Genomic DNA, 19,578 nt, shown 5'->3' on the forward strand with positions numbered 1-19,578 from the left:
TGTACATCCTAGTTCCTTCACAGCACATCCCAGGACATCCCAGCACATTGTAGTGACTCCCAGTACATACCAGTTCCCTCCCATTACATCCTACCTCCCTCCCAGTACGTCCCAGCTCCCTCCCATTACATCCTACCTCCCTCCCAGTACATCCCAGTTCCCTCCCAGTACATTCCAGTAAACCCCAGTTCCCTCCCAGTTCACTCCCAGTTCCGTTCCAGTACATCCCAGTTCCCTCCCGGTACATCCCAGTGCGTTCCAGTTCCCTCCCAGTGCGTTCCAGTTCCCTCCCAGTGCGTTCCAGTTCCCTCCCAGTGCGTTCCAGTATGTCCTAGTTCACAACCAGTTCACTCCCAGTTCCGTTCCAGTACATGCCAGTACACCCCAGTTTCCTCCCACTACATCCAAATACATCCCAGTTCGCTCCCACTACGTCCCAGTACATCCCAGTTCCCTCCCAGTACATCCCAGTACCCTCCCAGTTCCCTTCAAGTATGTCCCAGTTCACTCCCAGTACATCCCGGTTCCCTCCCAGTACATTCCAGTACATCCCAGTTCCCTCCCAGTACGTCCCAGTACATCCCGGTTCCCTCCCAGTACGTCCCAGTACATCCCGGTTCCCTCCCAGTACGTCCCAGTTCACTCCCAGTTCCCTCCCAGTACACCCCAGTACTTCCCAGTTCCCTCCCAGTTTTTACACAGTACATACCAGTCCCCACCCAGTTCCCTCCCAGTGCAATCCAGTAGATCCCGGTACATCCCAATTCCCTCCCAGTTCCACCCAGTACAACCCAGTACAAGCCTATACATCCTAGTTCCTCCACAGTACATCCCAGGACATCCCAGCACATTGTAGTGGCTGCCGGTACATGCCAGGTCCCTCCCAGTAGTGGGAGGGAACTGGGATGTACCGGGATATAATGGGAGGGATCTGGGATGTATTGGGAGGCACTGGGAAAGAAGTGGGAGTGAACCGGGAGGGAATTGGGATGTACGGGGATGAACTGTGAGGGAACTGGATGTACTGGGATGGAACGGGGATGTACTGGAATATACTGGGAAGGAACTGGGAGGGAACTGGGATTTACTGGGATGTATTGGGAGGCACTGAGAAAGAAGTGGGAGTGAACCGGGAGGCAATTGGGATGTACGGGGATGAACTGTGAGGACAGAGCAGGAGGAATGAAAAAAAACAGAGCCAGAGCCAGGCAGAGAGATGCGGAGAAAGAACAAGTAGCCACAGGCTACAGGACAGAGAGAGCTCTTTGGCCCTTTCCACAACATAGAAATCGGTGATTTTTGGCTCCTGGTTTTGTGCATGAGAATGGTTAGTGGGGTTCCCCCACCACCACCTTTTTTTTTTTCCTCCTTTCCAGCTGCACAAACCCAGCAGGAGTGGGCTTTCCCAGGAGCCCCCAATTGTTTTCTTTCCCCCAAACCTGTTTGGGTGTTTTGCCTGTTTGGGGTTTTTCACCCCCCATTGCAGACCCAGACTTGGGGGCTTTGGGGTGTTTGTCTGCCCTGGCAGCAGCTCCCAGGCTGCCTGCGCAGCCCCAGAGGGGGAAGTCCCCATCTGGGGGAATCGGCCCCAAATCGGGATGGGAGAGGGAGAACGGGAAAGGGGCAGCATTTGAAAGCGCTTTTGTGTCTTCAGTTGATTGGGGGGTGGGGGTGGGGTGTGTGTCCAATTTTTAAATCCTCTCTATAAACATCTCTATCAACATGGTTTCTTTGCATTTTAAAACCTTATATAGCATAGACATTTGCACTTGTGTGTCTGCTTACACATCCTTACAGAGTACATCTATAGTTTATATATACTATCTATTTTACATTTACATACAACACCTGTTTAGACTTAGCTATTAAATTTACACTTACACCTACTTAGGCTATTTACACTTACACAGCATATCTATTTACACATACCTGTTCAGACTTCCATATTAACACGTATATAAACCACCTATTTAGGCTAGCTATCTGCTTACTTACCCTTTGACACTTCAATCTTTTTCGACTTCTCTATTTAGACATCTACTTACAGTTATACCTAGGCTTATTTCACTCTATATAACCTCTATTTAGATTACACATCTGCTTAGACTATGTAACACACACTAAGCGTAGATGCTCGCTCTAGCCAGACTTTCTTCTGCTTTGAATTCCCTCATCTATCCTTTTTCTTCATTTTAAACTCCTTTATTTTTCAATTTAGATATTTAGACAGTCGAGTTACTTTTGTGGTTTAAAACCCTGTATCTCGATGTAGAATTTTTGTATCCTGAAATCCGTTATATATAGGAGAGAGAAGTTCTTATTTTAAAATCCCTTTATACATCTATCAATTAATATTACCGGGGCACCCCGCATGACATGATTGCACACACCCCCCCCCAATTTTATTCACCCCCAAGAAGGGCACTAAACAAGGGAATCTGCTCCAACCTGCAGCTCATTACTTTAATAGTGCCATTTACAAAGGTACACACACACACCCACACACACACACCCACACCCCCCAGAAAAGGGGGAGCTCTGCTAAAATCTAAAAGGTGGGGCAGCCCCCCAAACAGCTGCAGCCCCCCCAGCCCCTGTCCGCAGGCTGGCGGCCGCCCCACGGCGGAGCGGGAGCGTGCCAGAGGACGGTGTCACGTCTCTCTCGGGCTCTGCTCGGCCATGCTCCCGCGCTGGGACGGGCTCCCCGGGGCGACAAACAGCCCCGGCCCCTGGGGGCCCCGACTCTCCCCACCAGGCAGCCCTCGCGGCCGCACCTGCGGGGCACCCGCTGGAGACAGAGCCGGGAGCCCCCAGGCAGAGGGATGGCCCCTTACCTTCACCACGCTTAACGACCGGCAGGCAAACCCGGGCCGGGGGGCATCTCTTGAGCATCACGAGACACTGAGAAGACATCTGAAAAACAGAAATCCCAAACTATATTTCAGCACGTGAATAAAATAGCACAGAAGAAAATGGAGGAACTCAGTCAGCACAAGGGATAGGAAGGAAATTGAGCCGCAGCAAGATTCTGGGCAAACGGGTCACGTCAAAACACAACACCTCCTTTAAAAGCTAGAGGGATTGGAACACTTGAAAACGGTATTAAGACTAACTGATACCATTTTGAACAGATTCTTCGCGTAACACTGAACGCTCTGGCTGGTGCTGGAAAACGTCTCATCCCTTCCTTACGGCACCGCTGCGGGGAGATAACCCCGTGAGGCTGCGGGGCAAAGTTGTACCGGAACCGGAACCTCCGCTTACAGATCCGCCGCAGCAGCTACAGCCCTCGCCCTGCCGCCGCACGTCTTGCTGCCTGGCTCCATGAAGCCTGAAGCGAAGCGTCAAACTTGAAAGAGTAACGTAAAAAATTAAGAATAAATCTCAGTAATTCACTTTGTGCTGAGAAGGCGGGCGCGTGTTTACGCACATCCAATATGAGCGTCTAGGCTCTGAAAGCTTTCCATTTTCCTTCTGCGTTCATTTAACTCGCACAGCCGTTCACACCCGCCATAAGATTATCTATCTCCAAAATACACAGCAGCAACGTGACTGGGGGGTTTTGGCGTGTTATGGAGTCGGGAGGGACGTCCGCCCAGCTGCCCCGCCCGAGAGATGCTGCTGAACTGCCAGGGAAACGCGCATCCAAAGCGAGACTGAAATAAAATACTTAAGAGCGCTCCCTCAAAATACTGGTGGGAAAAAACCGCCCCCACCCCAACATTCAGTCGCCCCTCGTTAAATATTTACAACAAATACCTACCTGCTTAATTACACCTAACAAATCGTACGCTACATCTGCTCGGCAGTTACAGCTGAAACAGCGCAAGTCACGTCGTAAATCAGACGCTGTTAGCTTTTTTAAAACTTTCATTTATGATAGAAGAATTGGTGAGTGAAGAGATCCCCGATATGGTTTTACTTTTTTTGGGGAAAAAAAAATACCATAACAAAAAACCACACAAATCAAATCCCCAGTGTTGCAATACATGGGGCTACCAAAAAGCACCAGCAGATATGCTAATGCGTTTGGCTGTACCGAAGCATGCAGGGGAACAGTATTAAAAGATACTATACTTAGATATTTAGAATAAGTGTTTAGAATAAGAAAGAGATAAATGAATGTATTCAATATTGTTATACTAGTTGTGTGATCACAGGTGTGTAACTATTCTTTTCGGTCGATGCAGAGTACTGCTCGTTCTGGCCCCTCTATAGCCCCAACCATGGCTGGATTAATCACCAGCAGAACTAATCAATAGAAAGGATAAATATAGAGAACTAGAGTTAGACACTAAGATTAAGTGCTGATTGTAATATCTCTATTAACTAAATATAAGTATATAGATCAGGTATGTAGATGAATAAGTAGATAAATATAAGGGTTGGAAGGTTAACTTCTAGGAAACTTCAACAAGACATTGGGCAGACATTCTAAGGAGGAGATCAAAGGACCAATAATGGACCAATAAGGCTCACAACCAGAAGCAGAACCGAGACCGTGATGACAAAAACTTGCTGAAGGTGGAAAAATAAGAACTTTTAACTGACCAGAAAAACGAGGTATTGAGAACACAGTGGAAGCTTATGATGGATTTTGGCAATGACATAATTATCAGGGAAACCTCTGTAACCTGAAGGCTGTGTCTTGTTAATTGCCACACACTGAGGTGATGGCCCAACTCTGAGTTGTGATTAATAAAGCAAACCTAGTGGTACCCACCGTCTCGAGAAATTCTTCAACAGGCAGCCAGCACAGAACCTGCAAAACTGAAGATAACTGCTTCAATAGAGTTGTCGTAAAAACCGTATTATAAACAACATCCTGGCCCACAACTGCCTCACCTTCTCAGATCTCTCATCAGCCTTCCACCCACTCCTGCCCTCTGAAGCCTCTGTGGAGCACCTACAAAAACCCAAGCAAAAAGGCATCTGCTGAGATACTGCAGAAGTGTCAGGATACCCGCACCAATCCCCATCTCACACACCTTTACCCCAACAGCTCACCTACCTGGCCTCCATCAGCTCTGATTGTAACGTTGAGCCTTGCCCACCACCTGTAAGACCCAGACATGGGTAGCTCATAACTTCACAGGCAACACAACACCTCACAAAGAGCCTCTTCAGCCCACCCATCACCGCTCACCTTGCCCAACTCACCTCCAGTGCCCAGATCATGTTTGGCTCATCACATGGCACCCTCAAATGAAAATACCATAATGGAGACAGAGCCATCAGTCATGTCTTCCCTCTATATACACCACACAACAGCTCACCTTTTTACAGTGCTCTACTCGGATCTGCTCTGACACCCTGCACAGCTCATCCTGCAGCATCTGCAAAAACAGTATGATGAAACAAGTCACCCACACGTAGACACATAGACAGCATAACGAATTCCACAGGTCTTGTGTCCATGTAGGAATACCATCTAGAGCCCAACTACAGTGTGCCATTGAAAGAAATACATTAAATCTAATATAAAGCCCTACGCACATACAAGCTCAAATGGCTTTGAGGTGTGCTCTGCTCAGCTAGCACTCTAGCTGCCTCTTCCAGACAGCTACAGTCATCCCCTTGAACCCACAAAGTGCTACAGAGGAAATGACTGTCCTCTCCCACTGCAGACACCTACTCGATCGGAAATGACTGCACACACTTTGCCTCAACAACCTAGGCATATCAGCAAATCAGCCAGACACTTTCATCACTAGACCACCTACCGCTGACTCTACACCCCCAGGCAGGGCGGCTCCAAGCCAAACACACAGAGGCACGGATCAATGCTGCACAGAACACTGCAAACAATGCACCCCAACTACGACAGAAAACTCCCAACAAGAACAACGGACACCCAGACAGAAAACTCTGTCCGGCAAGACCACCTGAGGGACCCTGATGGTGACATGAGGAGGCCCTAAGGCAGCCCCAGAAAAACAGCAGAGCATCATGGCCCGTAACAAGACATTCCTCTCCGAATGCAGAGGATGGATGCGCAAGAAGCCCGGATTCAATACCTAAGAATGTAAGGATGCAGGGAAGAAATCCCACTCCCTGAAAATGGACAGCTACAGAGCAGAGCTGCTCATGCAGCCAGGAACGATGCCGCACAAGATGACCGTTGGGAAACATCTGAGATGTCAGACCAATCCATGCTTTAAACTTGCAACGTAAAAAAGAATCACCTGATGGGCGCAGCTGATCCAGGCCTAGGGATTGTGCCAGAGGCGCATGCCGTGCTCCTTGATAGCAAAGGGAGCATCATGACCCGAGAAAGGTCTAAGACACACAAGACAGACCACACAAAGTACACAACAACATACAGAGACCGGAACCGCCCTGCCCAACACAAACTAACCTCGTGCTGAAGAGGAACCTGCTCCCCTTACCTGCCCTAAAGGGACCGCTTCCTGGACAGCCCACTCCCCTACGCTATCTTTAAAGCCCCTCCCTGCCCTGACCCCTTCCCCAGCACCCCTGCCTCAACATAGCTTTCAGAGGGCCAGAAAGCTCAATCCATCCTCAAAAAGAATAAGCAGTCAGCCCAACGAATAATCTCGCAGTTGCCAGGTGCCTCTTCATCATCCGGAAAAGAAAACCCACACACAACCTAAAACAAGGCTGAAGAGTGCTGCCAGTCAGCATTACACCGCAGCCACTTCCCACAACATTCCCCACCTCACACACACCACAGCATTCCTCTCCGTACTCCACAACAATTCCAGAATCAGCCACCGCTCTTGTTGTTGCTTGGGGCGCCTACGTAGGATACCAAGAGACACAGAATGACCATTGCGCATGCAAGAAATAACCACCTCCACTGCCTCCTCTGAGACACAGCTCACCACAGTCATCCAATTCCAAAAGCAGCCAGCACAGAACCTGCAAAACCAAAGAGAAACGCTTCAACTGAGTTGCCCTATAACACCTTGCTATTAAATGACAGCCACGACAACAACTGCCTCACATCCTTCAATCTCTCATCGCCATGTGGCACTACCCCTTTGAGTCTGGTGCAGCACCTGCAAAAACCCAAGGGAAAAAGCACATGCTGATATACTCCAGAAGTCTCAAGTTACCCACACCCATCCCCATCTCACACTCCTTTACCTCAACACCTCGCCCACCCAGCCTCCATCAGTTCAGCTTGCTGCCTTGAGGCTTGCATACCAGCTGTAAGACCCAAACAACATGGGTTGCTTATAACATCACCAACAATGCCGCACCTGAGAGATAACCCCTATTCCAGCCCACCAAGCACCGGTCACCTTGCCTGACTCACCTCCAGGGCCCAGATCACGCTCGGCTCATCGCTTAGCACCCTCAGATCACAAAAAAAGAGCAAAACCCATAATGGAGCCCTATAGCCATCAGTCACATCTTCCCTCCAGTACTACACACAGACTCACCTTCTTACAGCGCTCCCCTGGGCTCCCCTCCGTTGCCCTGCACGACTCATCCATCTGCACCTGGAAAAACAGTGTTACTGAACAAGTCACCTGGAGGCACAGCAACAGCTAACCATTCCACAGCTCTTGCGCCCACGTAGGAATACCATCTAGAGCCCAACTACAGCCTGCCGTTAAAGGAAATGCGTTAAATCAAACGTTAAGCCCACGCACGTACAAGCTTGAACAGCTGAGAGATGCCCTCTGCTCAGCTAGCACTCTAGCTGCCTCTCCCAGACAGCTACGGTCACCCCCTCGGCACCCACAAAACGCTACGGAAATCACTGTCCTCACCCGCTGCCAACAGCCACTCGCTCCAACGAGGGTTGTACGGGCTTTGCCAAAACAGTCTACACATATTAACGTTAATCATATGCTCTTATAGCTACTCTTTCCCTAACTCTAGCATTGCTACACCCCCGCCGAGAGCACCTCCGACAGACGTGCACAGATCAGCGCTGCAAACAAACTACAAATCTTGTGACCCAGGGACCTAAGAAAACTCTCACCAAGAAGACTGGCTCCTGGAGATGCCATCAGGCAAGAAGATCGATAGGGCCATGAAGAATCTACAGCATCCACAGAGAAGTTGTACATAATCGCCTGTGAGTAAACAGCGACTCCAAAATTGGCAAGACAGACGGATGCACGACAAGACAGGCTTAAAGACCCGAGAACATTAAGACGCAGGGAACACTTCCCAGAAAAGGGCTCCGGGTAACCAGACTGCTCTTCAGCAGCAATGCTGAGGCTGCCTTAGTCACTACTCCAGAAAGATGACCATCTGTAAGGTTCTAATATTAGAGACGCACAAGACAGATCTGCACATTAGACAAATAATGCGGGCAAGGAAGCTCTCAGTGTTATGCTCATGAGCCAAGGCTCGCGAGACCCTCAAATATTGCTACCAATGTGCCCGACAGAGAGATCGAACAATAGAGACATCGAGACCTGAGTAAAGTATGGTAAGGGACACAGAGGACAAACTACAAAATCACACAGTAACACAGACTAAGCCTGAGACCACCCTGCCCGGCAGACACTCATGTTTTGCCGAGAGGACCCCATGCCCTCTCTTGGCCCTAATGTCTCCCATCTCTGATCGGTCTGATTTTACAACCCCTGCAGGCCCCACCTGTGCTTCCCCAACCGACTGGCCACCCGCACAAAGACCGCATCGGCCCCTCAGCTTCCCTCCCAAATCCGGGAGCTCAAAAGCCATCCTTTGAAAAGGCCACACAGGCTACGTAGGATGGGGCTGCGGTCACGCGGACACTCTTCATCTCCAAACGTGCGGTGCCATCACTCAGCGTCGCACCACTCAACGCCGGCCACTTCCGCAACGACAGCCTCCTCGGAAGCGCCGTGAACTTCCGCTCGCCCACGCTCTAATGAGGCTGGATGTCGTGGCCGCCGCCACCTACGGCGCCTAGAGAACCAGAGAGACAAGGTGACCGCTGCGCCTGGAAGCGGCCGCCCGCTCACAAACAATTCCACACCTCAAAAATAACCGCTGCTACAGTTTCCTGTTCATCGCTCACCTTGCCCGACGAGCTCGGGGCAGACATCCCGCTTTGTAGGTAGTTTTGAAAGTCCCTTCACACTTTCAAAACAGAGCATTAACTAGTCACGTGTGTGCACTCAGCAACACAGAGACCCCAAAAGCACTAAACCAAAACGACCAACCACCCTCCTCCATCACAACCCACGACACCCTCTGCTCACCTTCGCTCAACAGCAGGACACAGTGACTCAGAGATCTCAAACGGACACCTTGTGTCTACAGAAACAGGTGCTAAACACAATAGATAAACGAGAAGAGAGCATAACTGCCATCGCTGATACTGGAGCAAACCTCATTGGACACATAAGGAAAAGGCAAAAAGGGAATTGCAGAAAAAGCTTGTGTGCCTGGGACTGCAATAAGAGACAGACCCCCGGCTGGAGATTGTCACGAGCACCGAGAACACACATCCTCTTCTCCAGCAAGTTCCAGGGAAGACAGCAACGCAAGCCTGTGCTAGAAACAAGGGACTAGTCAATGCCTCTAAGTAACAGCAACCATGACATCCAGATGGACTGTGAAGGGATGGATGCAAAAATTAAGTCAGGGAACAAAGTACGTAAAAAGCACAGAACAACAGAGACCTCAGAGTTCCAGAGCGTACATTTTAACATACCTTAACATACCTCACGCATCCCAAGATGAGACTCGTCTGACATTCAGCCCTGCGCATTGCGATGCGGAGGCCTGGACAGTTTACGCCATGTCTCTCATGACCGTGTCATGACCTCACACTGGCTGCTGAGAGACCAAAACAGAAGAGGACTCACCAACACTCAAATCCAAGGGCAAAACCACCCTGAGAAAGGCTGAGGAACCCACCTTCCTTTCCCAAACATCCTCTGCTCTGAACATTTTAGACCCCCCTTCTCTTCTCCTGAGTGGTTAGGGAAGGAACCCCAGCCCTTCCTGATAGCTCCTGCCCTGTACGGGCAGGTGTGGAGCCCCTGGCTCGACTGCTGCTCTTCCAAGGTCTGCCCTGCCTTCTGCGAGCACCTCCTCTCTTCCATGTTCTCACAGGCACCGGGATCTGCTACAGGCCCACAAAATAAGGGAAGCCCTGATACTTATCACCTGCGAGGGGCCTGCCGCAGCTGCAAAGGTTCTACAGGTTCTACGGACAACACCACATTCTGCAGGCGATAAACAAAAGCTGCTCCCTACCCTGAGGGACACTATGTCTGACATCCCACCTATTCTCCTAAGAAATGCTAAAGTGTCACACCACTCAACGCTGACCTCTTCTGCAACGACAGCCTCCTCGGAAGCACCGTGAACTTCTGCTTGCCCCCACTCTAATGAGGACGGGTGTGGAGGCCACCAACACCTATTGCACCTAGAGAACCAGAGAGACAAGGCGACCGTTGCGCCCGACATCCCACCTACTCTCCTGAGAAACGCTAAAGCTCCATACCCAGACGCAGGCAACACGCTCACCCTAACCCCTACCCCAGCATCTCACTAGCAGGCCTACTGAGAGACCAAGTCAACACCTGAAACAGTAAATGGCACAACTAGTGAAAAACCCCAAGGTTCCAGCTTCAGTAAAGACAGGAATTCAGCAACATAAAATACACTTTCAAGGAGAAAACCCAAACCAAACCCCAAACAGAACACCATACCACTAAACCGCCTCACCGCCCCCTCAGCGCCCAAAACAGCATCCCGGGAGAAAAAAAGCAAAGCAGGCCACAAGGGACCTTTCTAGTACAGCTGCTGCCAAAGAGCGCCAAGCTCTGGAAGCCTTACCTCAGGCAACGCCTCCGCTTCTCTAAGCGCCAGAGCACGCCTGCCCGGGGGGCTGAGACAGCCCCAGAGCTGCGACCGCCCGAGGGAACACGGGAGCCCCGGCGCCAGAGGAGCCCGGGGGCAGCGAGAGCTGCCCGAGCCCCGGCTGGGGCTCTTCGACCCCCGGGCCCCGCCCCCGCCCTTCCCACAGCGCCCCGCGAAAGGGGCGGGCCGAGCCCCCCGAGGGGGGAAGGCGGGCGGAGTTTCACCGAAACGGGTGACCATGCGGATCACGGCACGGAGGAAAGGTTGGGTGGGTGAATAAAGAAATAAATATGCTCGGGCCGTCACCGGGGGCGGAGCCTGTCACTGACGGGCAGCAGTGGCGCCCGGCACGCTCCCCCGGCTGTGTCAATAGGGTGGGGCTGTCACTAAGGGGGGCCGGAGCGAGCACCCCCCGCTCCCCGCGCCATCGCCAGAGGGCGAGGCCTGTCGCTTAAGGAGGGTGGGGCCAGCGGGCTCAGCACCACCCCCCGCCCCGTCGCCTCCCTCAGGCAGGCGCGCCTGGGCGGGCCCTTCCCCAGCTGAAGGGAGGAATTAAAACATAGGGACAGTGAGCTGGGTAGAGGGAGACATAGAAAGAGAGCTTAAAAAGTACAGGACAGATAGGAAAACGTTAAGAAATAACGAGGAGACAGGGGGAGACAGAAAGAGAAACTAGAAAGCAGCAGGGTACAGAAAACAGTAAAGAATTTTAATGTAGGGACAAGGAGGAAGGCAGAGGGAGCAATAGAAAGAAAATTCAAAAAGCAATGGGGTACAATTCACACAGGTGAGAATTATGAAATAAGGCCAGGAAGCTAGCAAGAGAGAGACATACGTCTAAAGAAACTTTTAAAACTGACAGTGTAAAGAAAAGAGCTGCACCAACAGTGATGACTGGCTCTCTTCAGGCAGGAACCTCTCCTTCTGCAGGAGCTGCTGCAGACGCTGCTCTTACCCCACACTGATGCTTACAGCACCTGCCTTTATGGAGAATAAAGCTTATTCAAGGGCCAGCTTGCTGCTGTGAGGGCAGGGTTTGGGGCAGTTGGTGGCTACAGGACAGGCTTCAAGGGAGGGGCTGGAGCTGGGGGAGTTTTGTTGCATTAGGGAGGCACCCAGTGCCTTTTTCAGGGGGTGGGAGGGTCTCCAGGTACCCAGAGGGGTGTGGGGACAGCCATCTTCCTGCTTCCCCTGCACCAGCTCAAGAAAATCCTTGGAGCCTGCCCTGATGGGGCTTGATTCCAACTAAGTGTCAGCCCGTTGCACTGGTGGGTTGGAAACATCCTTGCAGCTTGTCAGCAGGCTCAGGCAGGCATGCCCCAGCAGCACCATTCCCTGGGGCTGCAGCCTTTTTACACAGAGGGGCCATCACCATCAGCCTCACTGCCCCTCCCCGGGGCTCCCTCCAGCCCACAGCGGCAGCCATGGCCCCTGGCACCCACTGTGTAACCTGCTCCCCTGGACTCTGACAGCCACTCAGCAAGTACAAAGGACTACAAACACAGCCACAAGTGCAAAGGAGACAGAAATTGTTTATTCATTAACACATCTAAGTCCCAGGAGTGAGTCTGCTCTGGGGTTCAGTGCCTGTATGCTCACACTTCAGCTGGGACAACTCAGCAGTTGTTACTTGAGCAGCAGGTACAGAAAATGAAAACACAGCGAAGGGGAGCAGGACAGAGGAACAGAAAGAAAGAAAAATAAAGTGAGGGAGAATGACTGAGGAGCAGAGAAATAAAGGTACAAGAAAAAACATAGAGAGATGGATAAATCAATTTTAAAAAGGGATGAGGAGTCCTGCAGGATCATGGCAGAAGAAAAGCAGGGTCAGGGAGCAGGACAGCAGGAAAGAGAGAGAAAATTATGAGCAGGGAGCAGAACAGATAGATCGAGAGAGAGACTGAACAAGAGGAATAAGGAGGGAGGGGGAGGGAGAAAAAGATAGGGAACAAGCCAGAGGGATGCAGTGAGCATGGGAAAGAGACACACAGATCAGGACAAAAAGATGGAGAAAGAAAAAGCAGCACTGGGCTGCAAGATGAGAAAAAAGGCCAGGGAGCAGGACAGAGGGGAATAATGATACAGTGAGCTGGGCAGGGGGATATAGCAAGAAATGATGGGATGAGCAGCGGTATGGAGATACATGCTAGGGGGAGGATGGAGAACAGAGAGAATAAGAGAAAAGGGACAGGGAATAGGGCAGAGATGCAGAAAGAAACATGAGAGAGAGAGGAAGGAGGAGAGTGACAGGACGAAGGCAGAGAGGTGGAGAAAGAAAGAAAAAGCCAGTTATGGGTAGAAGGCCAGAGGGACAAGGAAAGACAGGAGGAAGGACAGAGCAATACAGAAAACAGGTGAGGAACAGGGAGCCAGAAAGCAGGATACTGCAAAAGAGAGGGACAGGGAGCAGCATGCTGGGATGGAAAACAAACAGTGATGGATGCAGGACAGAGACAGAGGACGGAAAAAAGGAGGGAGAGGGAGCAGGACAGATGCACAGATACAAAAAGAAAAGGGACCAACAACAAGAGAGCTAAAGGGAGAGAAAAGAGGGAGCAGGCCAAAATAGAGAGGTACAGGGAGGCAGAAGAAAAGTCACAGTAGCATGGGAAAGAGAGGGAGCCAGGAGAGGAACCCAGAGGGCCTAGGACACAGAAGAGGGGCAACAGGGCCCAAAGGCCCAGGACTCACCACAGCTCTTGCTCTCAGCGCTGCAGGGAGAATCTGCCAGTTGAGATGCTTCTTTCTCCTTGTCTCCTCCCTTCCCCTTCTGAAACTCCGGTTGCTTGGCTGTCCTCTACCTAAAGAGAATGCATGGGTGTCTTACAGCTCTTATGAGATGAGGCTTCCTAGACACATAGCCTGGCTCATTCATGTGCTACATGGCCACACCACACTTTGCATTAGGCATACAGACCCTGTGGTGCACGTTGGTGGCCTGGCCTGCTGCAGACTACAAAGAGGGATCCTTCCTCACCTGGAGAGGCAGGATCTTTCTCGCCTGCAGTCAGAACACAGCTGCTGGCCAGATGGCCTTCGACTTCTTTACCTTTCTGTGGCCTCTCCAGCTTCAGGCACGGCAGCTCCTGTCCACAGCCGGGAAGGGCTCTGTGTGTCCCTTTTCGCCCCCGCGCTGCGAGGATGGCAACGCCGGGCAGAGAGAAGCCACGCAAGCCTGAGATGGCCGCAGTCAACGGCATCCCCGGGGGAAGGACAGACAACCACGTCCTCAGCACGGTCTCTGGGAGAGGGAAAGAAGAAACAGCGACCGTCATTACCGTCGATCGACCCTGGCCAAAGCCCCTCCTTGCGCAGGGGCTTCTGGACACACCGCCCCTTCCCCGCGCTACTGCTAAGGGCCCCTGCGCCGAGGGGGAATCCAGTGCGCTCGAGGGCCGGCTCGCTGCCTTCACGACAGGGCCTGGGGGCGGCCAAGGGCTACGCAGCACGCTTCAGGGGAGGTGCCGGGGCTGGGGGCAGGCGCACGGGGCAAGGGGGGGGCCAGGGGAGGCTGAGCGGCAGCTCCGGTGAGCCGGGGAGGCGGCGGCCATCATCTGCGCCCTGGGCAGGGGGAAAAGGTCCTCCTCCTTTCCCTCTTCCCTTCTGTCAGCTCCCGGGGAACTCACCGCTTCTCGGGGAGCGGCCGCACCTGGAAGCCCCCAGAAAACCACACGAATCCAGCAACAAAACTACACCTCGTGCGGTGCCGCAGCGGTAGCAAAGAGTATGCCATACCGCAAGCGCCCGAGAGCAAGGCAGCTGCCAGGCACCCAAGTCCTTTTGATGGAGGCCATCAAAAATGAGGAGCAGAACACAGGACACTGAGGGGCTGGGGAAAAAAAGAGAAAGACGGCTGGACAGGGAGCATGTAACAAGAAAGAATGAGGCAGGGAATGGAATGCTGAGAGGATGGGGACAGGGAGCCCAAGAGAGGTGGAGAAATAAGGAGCAGGGAGAGGGGAGGAATGGCAGCAGAAAGAGAGAGAGGGAGCAAGACAGAGACCAGCAAAGAAGGACGGGGAGCAGGATGGCGATGTGGAAAAAACCTGGGACGGACAGCACGACAGAGAGGGAGAGAAAGACAAAAAAAGAAACAAAGCACAGGGCAGAGCGGGAGGAAATAAAGCGTGACAGACAGCGAAAGTAATCCTAAAGATCCCGTTTCCACCGAGAAGCCACAATGCAGCAGGAGCTCACTCGGAAGGATTTGGAGACATCCAACCACCGTAGCTTCCCGGCCCGGCCCGCCTCTCCCGCCCCGAGCGGCTGCGCCCACGTAGCGGCCCCGGCCCGGCCTCCCCCGCGGCCCCTTCCCGCTGCGTCATAGCGCCGCGACGCAGAGAGGGCCCGGCCGCCGCCATGGTGCAGCTCGGTGAGTGCCCGCGGGCGCGGCCCGCCCGGCGCGGCGCGGCCCGGCCCCTGACCGCCTGCGTTCTCTTCGCAGGTGGCTGCCTCCTGAAGGGCTACCGCGGCGGGCACGTCGTGATCCGCTTCGCCCTCGGCGGATGCACCAACCGGCCCTTCTTCCGCATCGTGGCCGCGCACAGCAGGCGCGCCCGCGACGGGAAGTACCTGGAGCAGCTCGGCTGCCTCGACCCGCTGCCCAACGCCCACGGCGAGAGGGTGGCGGGGCTGAACCTGGAGCGGCTGCGCCACTGGCTGGGCTGCGGCGCACAGCTCTCCCGGCCCGCTGAGAAGCTGCTGGGTAGGCCCGCGGCGGGGTGCGGCGGGGGGCCCGGGGGCCCGGGACGTCTCGCCGCCGCTCACCGCCTCTCCTTGCAGGTCTGGCGGGGTTCCTGCCGCTTCACCCCATGACGGTGACCGGCGCCGAGAGGCTGAGGCGACGGCGGCGGGCGCAGGAGGCCGTCGCGCCCCCGGCGGACGGCTCGGCCGGGCCCGGCGACGCGCCCTGAGAGGCCGTGGCCGAGGGGTTGCCGGCCAACCATGACAGCGGGCCCTACCCCCATCAGCGCACCGGACCGCATTAAAGCGTCCTTTGTACACTCTACGCTGTGCCCGTGCCGCTCTCTCCAGACTCTGAAAAGTTCACTGTTGCTGCCAGATTTGGTGCAGCAAGCGTAAAAGAGATTTTTCTCCCAGTAATGCAGGTACGGAACCATTTCCAGAGGCATCGATGGCATTTGGTAAAGGCACGTTTCTAGCTTTAGCATATCGCTTTCTGCAGCAGCGGCATGCCTGTTACACCGCTAAGTGTTTTGATGCCTAGCTCTGATTTACTCTTAACAGGACACGCCAGTAGTCCAGGAGGGGCCTGGTGGAGACAAATACAAACAGGATTACATCTGTGTTTCTGTTCAGTTTTTCCAGAGAGGTTCTGGGCCTGTTTATTTACAAGCAGAAGGGAAAGACTTAAGTCTCAGGCAAAGAGGGAGTGGGGTTTGCATGGAGTGAGATATGAGTCTTACTACTTCATCACATATTTGACCCTATCCCAAGAAGCAAGAAACCCACTGAAGTACCCACCTTAGATAAACCTCTTGCTTTTTGGGGTTTCGTTTGGTGCAACTCTTACAGGACTCTACAAAGGTCAGGCAAAGACAAGTTTTCAGTTTTGCATCCTGATAAGGCTTGTAGCGTAACCACCTTCACAGAGGAACAGACAAAACACTGGAAGGAAGGGGCGTGTTTCCTTTTAACAAAATCACAATACTGAGAATGGGGGTTTTTTTTCTGCTTACGAACAAAAGATTAGATGATCAAAACCTATTTTTTGAAGAGGATGAGGCTGTGAACGGTGGTATTGCTTTTCTAATCTCCCTTCTTCCATTTGATATAAAATGGTGACTATACTCTGGTATGTGGTTTCTAGGCATTTCCTCTCTAGCTTTGCATTTCCTTGCTTTGAAGGTAAAGGTTTTTATCTGCACTGTTCTTCCTATCGTAATCCAAAGGTACCACACAGATATCCCTTTCTGGAGCTTTCTGCTTCAAACACAAGGAGGGAGGTCTGTAAGGTTTCTTTTGAGCCAGTTTCATGGATGCCTGGCTTTTTTTTCCCCTCCCTGTTAAAAGAAATACTGCTTTTTTATTAAAGGATCCCACAATCATATACAAGGCAGTACAGCAGTTGCTTTCATGTCTGAGTGCTGCAGGGGCTGCTCTGTAGTGCAATAGGGTGCACTCGCAGCAGATGCTACTGTTGCAAGACACAGTAACACCAGGTAAATGAAGGAAGTACTAAGAGAGTCTGGTCATGCTTTCTGCAGCGGCTCCTCAAGCTTTTCTCTTGCCCTGCCTATTGTCTTAAATCTCAAGTCCCCTGCTAAGGCATCTGCTACACTGAGAAACAACATGCAACTGATCAGAGGGGACTTGCAGAAAAATGCGTGTTCTCCTCACCTAACTCCTTCACTAACTGTGCAAATGGTGGGTCTGTTTCTTCTTGTGCCCCAAGCGAATGACGCTTTCGGGCTTCCTAAATTGTTGCATGCGGATCAGAATAGTCTGTGCAAGAATGTACAGCCTCTGGGCCACGGTACACCCAGCCTGCCACAGAAACAGTTGCTTTTTCTGCACAGATGCAAAGTACTGTGCACCAGGACAAGACCCTTCAAGCTTGGAAAAAAAAATCAGCATACTGAGCTTACAAAGCTTAATTCTCAGATAGCTGCCATGACACTGTCAGCAGGTGAAGGCTGTGAACATATTACAATGAGCAATTCTAGTATCTTGCAAATGGTGAGAGGTGCAGTGCTGGAAAAAGGGCACAGCTGAGGCCTCCTGCACTTTGCTAGAGAAAACCAGTAGCAGTTAGCCATGAGCTCCGAACACAATTTGCACTTTGGGCTGAACCCGCCTTTTAAGAGATCAGTTGATACGTTTCTTTGGAGCAATGATGACCTGTTGCTTAAAGGGGCTGTATGTAGTAATGCAACATACCAGGGATGTAGGATTGGGGGCATACGCGTTACCGTGGACACTGCACAAACTACTCTCTCTAGAACAAGGGCTAAGGCAAAAGGAGCAAGAATTTTCCTTTCATGGTAGGAAGAAGCTATTAAACTTATGCAGCTACATTGTCACCTTCCCCTCTTCTCCCAAAAGTTGTGCGGGCTAAAAAACCCAACTGCATGCAAGGAGCAAGCGTAAGCCAGAAGCAGAACAGACAATCATCAGGCTGATGCACTGCAACAGATAGGCTTGAAGAAAGCTACAGGTGAAGCACCAATCTCTAGCGTAATAATTCTTCATAGCATTTGACAGCAATGCTGCTAAATTCCTCGTTTGAGTAGCTCTCGTAAGCTTGGTTAGCACTATGCTCACACAAACCAAAATCTTCATTTCTGCTCTGACGCTGTCATTTCTTCTGTTGGCCATTCCATTGGCTATTGCAACAAAATTTGTAATCCTTTGTTTGAAAAAGCTATCGCTGAATCCTAGAAAAAGCAAAACCAAAACAAAAAAGCTTACATAGAGCTTCTATACACGGTGAATACTGCATCATCCCCGTTGCAGACTGCTCTTCCATGCACATTCTGCATATGATCTCCTCTGATTAACATTGCTTATTCCCTGCATTCTTCCTGCTCCTGGAACACTTCTGTTTTTCCATGTATCAGGCAAACTGATGAAGCAGTCTCCCCTTTGTTTACTGTTAACTATTGGCACTGTTTGGGCATTGGACTATGCTGTTGCCTTTCAGATCTACATTAAAACTCCTTGGTTACTACTGTGGGTGGGGGGACATAAGGCAGCAAGCCATGTACTCCAAAAATTCTCATCATTCCGTGCATTTACCGTTTCTGCACAGGATGCATGAGAGAGAGTATGCACTGGCAAGGCTTTTAACATGCAAAACTCCTTGTGCAGTGCAGAACACTGCCTTCCCAGAACCTCCAAACCTGTTAGGAGACAGCATGGATGGCAATACCAAGAAAACTAAGATAAGGATTCTAGTAAGAGACCTCTGATGTGTCCCGGTGCTGCTGCCCTACAGCTTTTATTGTTGCCTGGCGTGTTGCAGCCTGAAATTTGCTACCGTAAGTGCAGGCCCACTTTCACTAGCACCTTGCCTTCCACTGACCCTGTGACAAAACCAGCAGCCTGGGGCAGAGGAGCAGCAATGGAAAGTTGCTGCAGCCAGTTCCTTAGTATCAGCAAAAACCTTCCTGGCAGAAAAGCTAGGCTAAATAAATCATTATGTCTTAACAACCAGAGGTATGGAAAAATATCAATTTAGATAAATTAAATGGACGCTGCAGGTCTCCCTTGGCATTTCAGCTCCACCAATCATAGAATGCTCAAGATGTTTCTTGTACTTAATGCAATCCATTGGGTGTTGTTACAGTAATGGCACCTAAAAGTCTCTCACTAAGGCTGTCTTCCAGTCTGAGGGAAGGAGAACACAGATTAAGAAAGCCACCTTTTACCTGAAGACAAATTCATTTTTTAATAAAATAAAGTGCATGTCCTATAGAGGACCAGATGACTAACAACTCATTAGTAGAAAATAAACTGGCTAGACACTCTTTTCAAATAGGTCCCAATATAGCTTTTCTGGTTTTTATATATACGGTCATGCAATTGGATTTGATTTAATTCTTGAAAAGACTTATTTTCTTCAGTCAAAGATACAGCAGAAGTTCCACAATGGTTAGGTTCTCTTTTTTGAGAGACAAGGCAGAGGTTGAGTGAATTGCAGACACGTGCTGAAATAGCTACAGCTAGCTTAATTACAAACATGAGACAAGTGATTTGGTTCCTTCTCGCCCCCCTCCCCATTTTCTCTACTACTGTACATGTGTTACAAACACATTTATGAACATCCACAGA

The 19,578-nt window shown here is 51.3% G+C and overlaps 2 protein-coding genes across 26 annotated transcripts in view; one reads left to right on the forward strand and one right to left on the reverse strand.

Moving 5' to 3' along the window:
- The window catches only part of LOC135316575 (uncharacterized), a 27,893-nt gene extending 12,658 nt beyond the window's left edge, over positions 1-15,235 (reverse strand). The window contains exons 1-15 of one of the 25 annotated variants that reach the window (XR_010375837.1): positions 14,983-15,235; positions 14,412-14,614; positions 13,835-14,026; positions 13,477-13,586; positions 7,410-7,469; positions 7,111-7,173; positions 6,968-7,022; positions 6,816-6,882; positions 5,277-5,336; positions 5,161-5,200; positions 5,012-5,057; positions 4,846-4,906; positions 4,724-4,770; positions 3,120-3,199; positions 2,400-2,913 (exon numbers count right to left, since the gene is read on the reverse strand). Coding sequence is in view for 4 of the 25 variants with exons in the window: in XM_064470249.1 (XP_064326319.1) it covers positions 4,696-4,770; positions 5,277-5,336; positions 7,410-7,469; positions 13,477-13,586; positions 13,835-14,026; positions 14,412-14,614; positions 14,983-15,146 (864 nt within the window). In the remaining 21 variants the exon portion in view is untranslated. The other 24 variants (XR_010375828.1, XR_010375831.1, XR_010375832.1 and 21 more) reach the window with 24 other exon arrangements.
- Positions 15,042-15,793, forward strand: MRPS16 (mitochondrial ribosomal protein S16). Its single transcript, XM_064470261.1, has 3 exons — positions 15,042-15,157; positions 15,230-15,490; positions 15,568-15,793. Exons 1-3 carry the CDS (start codon positions 15,145-15,147, stop codon positions 15,696-15,698), a joined length of 405 nt encoding a protein of 134 aa, XP_064326331.1. The 5' UTR covers positions 15,042-15,144; the 3' UTR covers positions 15,699-15,793.
- The last annotated feature ends 3,785 nt before the right edge of the window (positions 15,794-19,578 follow it).

The sequence above is a fragment of the Phalacrocorax carbo genome, chromosome 20 (assembly GCF_963921805.1).
Source record: "Phalacrocorax carbo chromosome 20, bPhaCar2.1, whole genome shotgun sequence".
In the NCBI taxonomy this organism is placed as follows: domain Eukaryota; kingdom Metazoa; phylum Chordata; class Aves; order Suliformes; family Phalacrocoracidae; genus Phalacrocorax; species Phalacrocorax carbo.

Bases quoted from the DNA above. Each gene is read 5' to 3' on its own strand.
- MRPS16 (XM_064470261.1), top strand. The intron at 15,491-15,567 runs GTAGGCCCGCGG...CTCTCCTTGCAG, and splicing joins GCCCGCTGAGAAGCTGCTGG to GTCTGGCGGGGTTCCTGCCG.